The 9580-nt window shown below is 33.8% G+C and overlaps 1 protein-coding gene across 1 annotated transcript; it reads right to left on the bottom strand.

Moving 5' to 3' along the window:
- Window positions 1-1615: 1615 nt before the first annotated feature.
- LOC134243537 (uncharacterized) lies at window positions 1616-7449 on the bottom strand (the record flags this gene model as incomplete). Its single annotated transcript, XM_062725797.1, has 6 exons — window positions 1616-1955; window positions 2456-2569; window positions 2761-2820; window positions 5367-5744; window positions 6590-6709; window positions 7270-7449. Coding segments are annotated over 6 exons (1043 nt in total), but the record flags the coding sequence as incomplete, so codon positions are not given.
- Between the last annotated feature and the right edge of the window lie 2131 nt (window positions 7450-9580).

Genomic DNA, 9580 nt, shown 5'->3' with positions numbered 1-9580 from the left:
AGGGACTAAATTTTACATGCGTGGCACCCCGAGGCATTGACGGTCGTGCACACCGGGGGAAGCGCTAATCCCTATACACAAACAGTATACACAGGAAGTCTATGAGTATTACCTGTACAGCTTGATGGCCTACTGAGTACTGTCCATCATTAACTTAGTAGATCTCGACATCGTGAATAAAAAATATCATTAGTAATAATAAATGATCATTGTAAAATTCCATAATTTCAGACATATTCAGTATCAAAACAAGCAGAAATCTCACCGGTCGACTTCTGTTAAAAAAAAATCTACGGTATGGTGTACTTTACATTGTTCGTCACAGCAGCGATGACTTGAGTTCGTTATAAAAAAAAAATTATGAAATACAGGTATAAATTCAACAGTAAAATACTTATCCTTGCCTGTCCGTTTCAAAATCTTAAAAACTATTCATAATTATCGTAAATATCGTAGCAATTAGAGCTTCGATCACGGTCAAATAGAAATAGTTACTTCCCGTTTGTATAAAAAGTCGCGTGGTCCTATTTTTAGCAAATGTACATATGGCATCTTGTGAAAAAAATCGCCATAGCGATGGTTTCATCAAGTTAAAATTACATACAATTGTGTGTATTTCATCGATAAGTAAATTTAGATTATAATTAAAAAAACTTAAAACAAAACATTGATTTATTGCTAACTTCTGTATTTCTTTCAAAACTATTTTAAACACCTTGAAGTGACCTTGAACGGAGGTAAGAACCCGTGTAGCAAGAAATGCTCGGTTATAAAAAAGGAAAAGAAAGAAACTATTAATATTTTAATACTTGTCCAGGCGAAGTTGTTACTAATCAGACATTTAGTTTTCAACCTTACTATCCATTTCAAGCAAAAAATGTTAACAGTTTTTTATCCTTTATTTTCATCGTAATATTTTCGCCGCGTCTCAAAACAAGAATCTCTTTACGAATGAAAACAAGATTTCAGTCACCTATGCACTTTTCATTAGAAAAAAAATACACAATCTTGATTTATTTAATTGAAACAATATGAGAACATTTTCATTTTTCAATGTTTGTAATACAGATAATTACAATCAATTAATAAATATAATCAGGCTAAAATTGTTTGAATCGAAATGGCTTCCTCATTGCGATTGTGACTTAGCGGTAAACATCAGAAGACCGAAAGTTAATTTGATGATGGCCACGCGTGTCAAACAAGGTGAGAGAGATATACACAGGGACTAGCAGCTAAATGTCAATCATTTTCAAGTACCCAATGATGGACCTTAATTTATTTGATTGACAGGGGAATACAGACCAGGTTAATCTGAAGGCGGTGCTTATTATCTCGGGCTTTAATCAAGAAAAAAAAATAAATGTCAAATGTAGGTATATAATAACCACATTTTATTCTTTTTTCCAAAATTTTCTATTCAAACTAGATGGGTGAATTTCAAAAATTGATAAAGACTGAACATGCTTTATATTTGGTGTCAAACGAAATTCTGAGTTGAGCTACTCTTCTTTTCAACAGAATAAGTACAGTATATAACTATAAACAACCGAAAAATATGGCACTGCATGATTATATGAAAAACTAAAACCAGTATTGTTTTTTAGTATCATGATCAATCTGCTGATCTAACAACCGGGCTCCAAGAACAATATCCACTGAGCCCAAAATATTACAATTTTCAGGTACATGTAGATAAATTATTGTAATGTTTGATATCAAATACATGTTTGTAGTTCACTCAAAACATCACCTGTCCAGTAGCTATGACCTGTACACCCTGTGATGAACGCTGATGAACTGACTACACATCGGGCATCGTCTTTGAACCACTGAGCAGTCTAGACAAGCACACATGTGTCCACAGGGGTCAAACAGAACAGCCACTTCGCTGTCCTTACAAACTCTACACACCCCCTCTTCCCACATTTGCTGGTTCTCCACAGTCAGCCAGTCTGAAAGGGAGGGAAACTAGTTTACACCTCATCCTCAGAAACTTCTCATGTACAGTAGAATTTAGCATGAAACATACATTCATACATCACACATTCATCTGTTTTTTAAAATTTAAATGAAACCAGATCATGATATACTGTATATTGAACAGGAGGAGGGGGGTATAATCCAGAAATGCATGGATGCCCTGTGAAGTTATCAAGCATTTGCCCTTATTTCAATTCTATAATTTCCTCAATAAATGGTAGACAGTTTTAATGTGACAACTGTAACCTCTCTGTGTTCACTTGTACTGCAGTATATGGAAAGGAGGGATGAGTAAACATACATTGATAATTCATCAATACATATTACATATGTATAATGAAAAACATATAGCTGGACTGGGAATAGAACCCAGGACCCCTGTATTAATTTTCTAGTCAGGTGCTCTAACCACTGAGCTATCCAGGCCGATGTCCTCAGTCCAGCCTAAATTCCTACAGTATTTATAACTAACCTCGGCTACTATTCATCATGTCCTGAGCTGAGGCTCTATCTTGTGTGCAGCTGTTTACAGAAGGGACCCTTTCTGTTGATGAGTTCTTGGTCTCATCTTCACTAAAATCTATTACTATAAAAACATGTTAAATCAACATATTTAAAATACGTACAAATTTAAAGTACACCTTTATGTTCAACACAAAGCTGGCCCTAGGATTTCTGATGGTTTAATTCTTTCACTGACAAAATGCAATGATTTCTAATCATGCTAATGATATAATTCTGTACTGCTATATGCAGTTTCTGACAGTAAGTTCTTACACAGAGAGCTGTCTTCTGTTTTATCCTTGGCACTGTCAACATGGGTGGAATCTTTATCATCTGTCAAAAATAACAAGTCACAAGTCAATTCAATTCCATTCAATTCTTTATTGGCACTAAAGCACATATTTATATACAGAAATGTGTTGTTAGCCATATACATGTATTGCAAAATATTATACTATTGTAAGCTTGTTTCTAACATCAAAACAGTCTCTTATATATAGACAGATTTGTTTCGTAGATACAAAGTTATGTGGATTAAGCAAACAAGAAAAGTTATTAACATCTAGTAACCTCGAATACTTTTTTCTGACATTTTTATACACAGGACAATCAAATAAAAAGTGTTTTTTATCTTCAACAATAGTTTTACATTGGAAACAAAATCTATTTTCTCTAGGAATGACAGGATTACAGTATCTACCTGTTTCTACGTACAACTTATGTGCACTTATTCTTAACTTGGAAAGATAAGAAAATAAATTCTTTTGAAGTGGAAAACACAAGTATGGTTGGATTTCCAGTTTCTTAGCATCATAGTTGAATAATGTACTATAAAATGACAGCTTACCGCATTGAGTATTGTTAATGTGTTGGAGTTCAGAAAAAAAATTATTTTCAAAGAAATTTTTAAGTTTAGGACTAAAAGTTTTAAAATCTGTGTCAAAGTTAAAATCTAACATCTTCTGTATTGATTTTACACAACTTTGCCAACATTTTTTATTTTCACTGGCCAATCGAGTATCTTCCAAGTAAGCATTCTTGAGCAAGACATTGCAATTATTATTTGTTTTTGTTAATTTTTCCAATCTGGAATAATATTTAAAAACAAGCTGGTAAATTTTGGTATGTACAGAGAAAACACCTAATTCAATTTTAGTTGCTAAGTTTGATGCTTTATTATGGACACCTGAGATGTTTTTTAAGATAAAATTTTGGATTTTTTTAAAAGGAGTTTTATCAAAATTATTGGGATTTGTATTAAAATCAGAGATCCAAATTTCTAAAGAGTATGTTAAAATTGGAACAATAATTGATTCATATAGCTTTAACCACAAGCTGGGAGACAGATTTGAGCCAAAGGGTAGTTTATGCTTTAAGGCAAAATAAGCTTTTCGGGCTCTGGCAGCAAGGCCATCACAAGCATGTTTTAAATTGCCATTTGATTGTAAAAATACACCAAGATATTTGTACTTATCAGTAATATTTATATTATTATTGTTATAATAAAATGCATAATATTTCTTTATTTTTCTGGTAGAGCAAATCATAACCTTTGTTTTTTCTAAGTTTACATGCAACTTCCACTCTATACAATATCTTGAAAGACTGTCTATACAATTTTGGAGACCTTCAGCTGACTCTGATAATAAAACAAGATCATCAGCAAAAAATAAGTGATTAAAAGTTAAATCACCTAAACATACAGGGTAGGTCATAACTTTATCAAAATAATTTTCAAAGTCGTCAACAAAAATATTAAATAAAGTAGGACTTAAATTGTCCCCTTGTTTAACTCCTAATGTTGTATCAAAAAACTCACTATAATGGTTTCCCTGTCTTACAGCACATTTTGTAGTAGAGTACATATGTTTTATAATATTGAAAAAATTTCCACCAATACCTTTTTTAAAATCTTATACATAAGAGCTGGTCTATATACAGTATCAAAAGCTTTGGAAAAATCAACAAAGCACAAAAATAATTCCTTCTTTTTATTAAACAGGTACTTGTTCATTAAAATTTTGAGGATGAAAACATTATCTGTTGTACGATATCCTTTCCTAAATCCTGCCTGAAAATGACTTAACAACCCTTCTGATTCTAAATAATTATTAAGTCGGGTTTGAAGGTGTCTATTAAAAAGTTTACCGAGACAACTTGTTACACTAAATCCTCTATAATTATTGCAATTTCCTGGATCTCCAGTTTTATACAAAGTTGTGATTAATGAGAGGTTCCATAATTCTGGCATTCTGCCATTCTGAAGAATTTTATTAAAAAGTTTAACCAGTACAGGCAGGAAAATATTAAAACTTATTTTAATAAATTCATTTGGAATAAGATCTAAACCAGAGCTTTTTCCAGATTTCAAGCTCGATATTCCTATTTGTACTTCTTTAGGTGTAAATAGAAAGTCTAGGGGTTTGTCTTTGTCAACTTCACAATTAATATCCATACCTATGTCATGTTCGTTAGAATTTAATAGAGTATGAAAATGGTCAACCCATTGACATATTTTAATGGGTGACTCTGCCTCAACCTGATTTTGCATGTTTGATTTTAAAGAATTCCAAAATTTTCTTGTACATTTTGGGTTCAGTTCATTAATAGTGTTAGCTACAGTTTTATAGAAACCAGATTTTAATTGCTTACACATTTTATGAAATTGTTTTGTAGCTTGTGAAAATGCTTAAAGTAAATAATAATTATTTGGTGATTTTTGAAGTTCTTTACCAAGATTTCTAACCTCAATAATTTAAGCATGTTTACAGTGACCAAGTTATCCACTATTAATATTGATTTAGAAAAAATCAACAATATTCTAAGTAACCAATTTGACCTTTTTCAGGAGAACAAGTATAAAATGAATGAATTGTTACCATCGCCCTCGGACGGCCCTGAGAACCAGCTAAACACGCCCTTCACAGCTGACCGGAGCCCCGCCCCAGATAACAGGCTCCCTGATTGGTCCTTTTCTGTGGCCTCTGGGCTCTGTGGAGCCTGTGATTTGCTTGTCTTTGTAGGCTTAGATACGTGTTTCTCCTCAGACTCTGTAGTCTCGTGATCCTCTGTGACCATTTCCCTGACGGCGACTACGCCCGCGGCAGTGAGGGCCAGGACAGGCACCGCCTTAGTCATCACGGTGGCTGCCACTACAGCACTCACACTACCTGCTGACAAAACCAGTGGTGCCGCCAACACTGTCAGTCCACCTACAATCTCACCACCTACAGCTTTGGCATATTTCCAAATGGAGCCTAAAATAGATAATGGCAAAATACAATATGTACTGATTTATAGAATTGTACTTTTAAATAGGGCAATTACAGAAAGGATATACTTTTAATTAGTGCTTTACTATGATAATAAACGACTTGTACTGTACTTTGAAAATAGTTAAAAAGAAATATTGTCATCTTGTCACAATACTAATATTGCATTGATACCTGTCCCATGACTCCTGTGTTAAAATGAAATACATGTATGGAGATAATGTTCAGTTATCAAGTGCAAAAGGCCATTAAAACATTGACTGGGAGCAGAGCAAACATGGACCTCTATAACCATCAGAGGTGGGATCAGGTGCCATGTACTTGCCAAAGTGACCTAGGTTCAGAATATGACAATGTCAAAAGCAATCATTTTTTCAAGTACATGTATACCTACATTACTTGTAACTTCCAATATTTGCCTTCTTGTGAGAATCAATGAGCATTTTTTTTTTCTGCCAGTAAGTCTGCACTTGAAAGAATGACCTTGTGTCAAGGCCGTTACACACCCTAACGTCATATGCAATATTTTTGATAAGAATGAGTCTCTCCATTACAATATACTACCATGACAGGAATTTTAAAAAATTCTAAAAGTGAAACCCAAATCCTGCCTTATATTCTATATATAATATCATTTTCTGCTGTGCTGTGCTCCATCCTTATATTGTATACTAGACCTGTGTCATTTTCTGCTGTATTGTGCTCCATCCTTATATTGTATACTAGACCTGTGTCATTTTCTGCTTTATTGTGCTCTATCCTTATATTGTATACTAGACCTGTGTCATTTTCTGCTGTGTTGTGCTCCATCCTTATATTCTATACTAGACCTGTGTCATTTTCTGCTGTGTTGTGCTCCATTGTCTCCTCCTCAGATAGGAAGTCTCCGTCAGTTCTCTTCCTTAAATTCAGTAACTTGGCATAGTCATGAAGCAGCTTTATTCTGTTCCCTGCAAATGGACAAAATTCTAATATGAAAATGTACTGAAGTCTTAACCTCTCCTTTAATACAAAATAATGGCATATTCTGCTCCTACTGCCAACAGCAATGATTGGAACAAATCAAACATGTCAATATTCAACTTTACATACAGATTATTTAATATTTATATGACTCAGTACTCTATAAAGGAGATCTGTGTGTAAAAAGTAAAGCATGTTCTAAGGTGAAGATGTTTACAGATATCAATGTACTTAGGAATGATATACTGCTCCTAAAACAGATATAACATAATTCTATTATAAATTTATCTCACATTAACTAGGCAGTGTATACTGTAGATCACTTAATTTTCGCGAGACCTTATTTTCGCGAGATAGTCATTGACTCTTGATTACCGAGACAAAATTTTCGCGAATTGTGGTTATTGCTTTATATATTCTTAAGGAATGATATTATACGCGAGAATTAAATTTTCGCGAGTACACTGTCTCGCGTAATTACGCGAAAATAAAGTTCTCGCGAATAAAAAGTGATTTACAGTAAGCAGATAAGTGCTTAGTTTTGTACCTGTGCATCTGATTATCTTTGCTGTGTGGAGTCTATCCCCGACAAAGTAGGGGGCCAGACAGGTGTCTCCCTCCCTCAGTCCAGCCTGCTCCCCCGTGTCCCCCATCAGCGTCTTCACCTCTTGTAATCTGATTGGGTGACTGACCGTGTCCTCAATGGGGAAGTACACGATAATCCACACTGTAAAAATATATCCTACAGTTAAACACCTTGTAAAATCCTGTAAATGCACTTATATTTACAGGATATATATTTAAGGAGTCACTGTCTAGTTAGTGGAATATGCCACAAGGAATACACATGTGAATTATTAAAACCCTTAGCTCAAACTGTTTATATGTTATGGCCAAGATAAAAGTTTGGTGAATTTTTGATAAAGTGGGTCAAATCTCCAAAGTCAAGGTCAAAAGGTCAACTATACTGGTATATATAGGTAGGCCTTGACACAATTAAGGAATACATATGTGAAATATGAAAGCCATACCTCTCACCAATCAAAAGTTATACGTACGCCTATAGGTTTAATGGTTTGCCAACAAACAGACAAGAGGAAAGACTTTACACAGTAGGTGCTGGCAAGAAAAAGATCCCTCCCTGCTCAATGGCCCTGAGTGCTGAGTATAGGACAAGATTAGCATCACAAATGATGGCGTCTCTATATGAGTGAAAAATTCTCGAGATGGACGTTAAACAATATACAATCAATCAATAAAATCATGTCGACATATACTTGTATTCATGGTAATCAAGATACTTAAATTTCATGTACAATTGTATAGATTAAGCACATGCAGGCACTTGACATCACTTATTTTTCTTTTTATTAAAAAATATACCGTTCTACCTAATTATAGGTAGGGGGTGTTTTTTAAAAAGAAAAATAAGTAACGTCAAGTTCCTTTGAGATAATATCCGTGTTTGAGATTCCAATTAAGTTCAACTGTACTTTACAACAGAAAAATTAACAGCCACAAGACGAAAGACCACCTTTAAGCAATCGCTTAATGGTAGCTTAATGGTGACTTAATGGTGGCTTAAAGAAGTTAATTCCTTTAAGCCACCATTAAGCCACCATTAAGCTGCAACTTACAGGTGCTTAATGTCCAAACTTCATTAAGCTACCATTAAGCCACCTTTAAGCTTAGCTTAATGGTGACTTAATTGTCAAACCTCATTAAACTTTTACGCATCTTATATACTAGAATCTTTGAACTAACTTTTAGTTGTTTTAATATCATTTACGCAAAATCTATTCCAACTCATAATTTTGTCTCGATCGTAATTTCTACGAGTTTTTTGACAACATGCATAAACTTGAGACCACTGAGAACAAAGTTAGCTAATAGCCACAGGGGCTTGCTCCCAGTGTCTAATAATTATTTTTTTTAAAAAAATCATTTACAGTGATAATAAAATAAAACATCCTTTATCACTACCGTATATTATTTAAAAAAAAAAATCATTATTACATGCGTTGTTTTTATTTTCAGTGTATATGATTTTTAAAAATAAATAATTATTACACGCCGGGAGCAAGTCCTTGTGAAATATCTTAAATTTTCAATACCCAAAATCAATTTTTTCTTAAAATTATCTTTATCCATGAACACAAAATACATATTACTTTAAAAAAATATGGTGTAAATCGCTGTCTTTTTTTTTGGGGGGGGGGGGGGGGGCTACTGGTATACAAATGATTGACTTTTACCAGGGACCTATATATGTCCCTGCTTTTACATCATGAATAATTTTAATTAATTCGTTATTTTTTTTTATTTTTTTTAAATGCAGCGGTAAGTATCTGTCAAAATCTAGTCGGTCTTCAACATGTTCAATGATTGTTATTTCAAAATCGATTTTCAGAAGAACAGCCGATCAGACTAAATTTTATGACATCCGACCAGATTTATACACATTGAGAAACGGGGTAAGATTAACAGATTATCAGTGTACAGTACACCGTCTGGTCAGACAATAGACCTTAATTAAACAGTGCGACATTTAACTCCGGACACGACATAGTCCGGACTTTTTACTACCATTTCCAATTGCGATATCAAAAAAACATTAATATTACTTGGTGGGATTTTCTAGCAGTAGCACATAATCTCATGTTGAACTAACAAGCTTATCTAGTTTGAGAAATATTAAGTCCCAAATATCAAAATCCCATGGGAGAATGGTGGGATTTTCAGTCCCACCAATTATCCCACCATTATCCCATGGGAGAAAAAATCTCAGATGGGAGAAAAAATCTCAGATGGGAGAAAAAATCTCAGATGGGATTTTTTCTCCCATCTGAGATTTTTTC

This window comes from Saccostrea cucullata, unplaced genomic scaffold (genome assembly GCF_032062105.1).
Source record: "Saccostrea cucullata isolate Sc308-1 unplaced genomic scaffold, CSIRO_AGI_Scuc_v1 ctg13707, whole genome shotgun sequence".
NCBI lineage: Eukaryota > Metazoa > Mollusca > Bivalvia > Ostreida > Ostreidae > Saccostrea > Saccostrea cuccullata.
The sequence above is the reverse complement of the archived record's forward strand: the minus strand, read 5'-3'. Positions and strand labels throughout refer to the sequence as shown.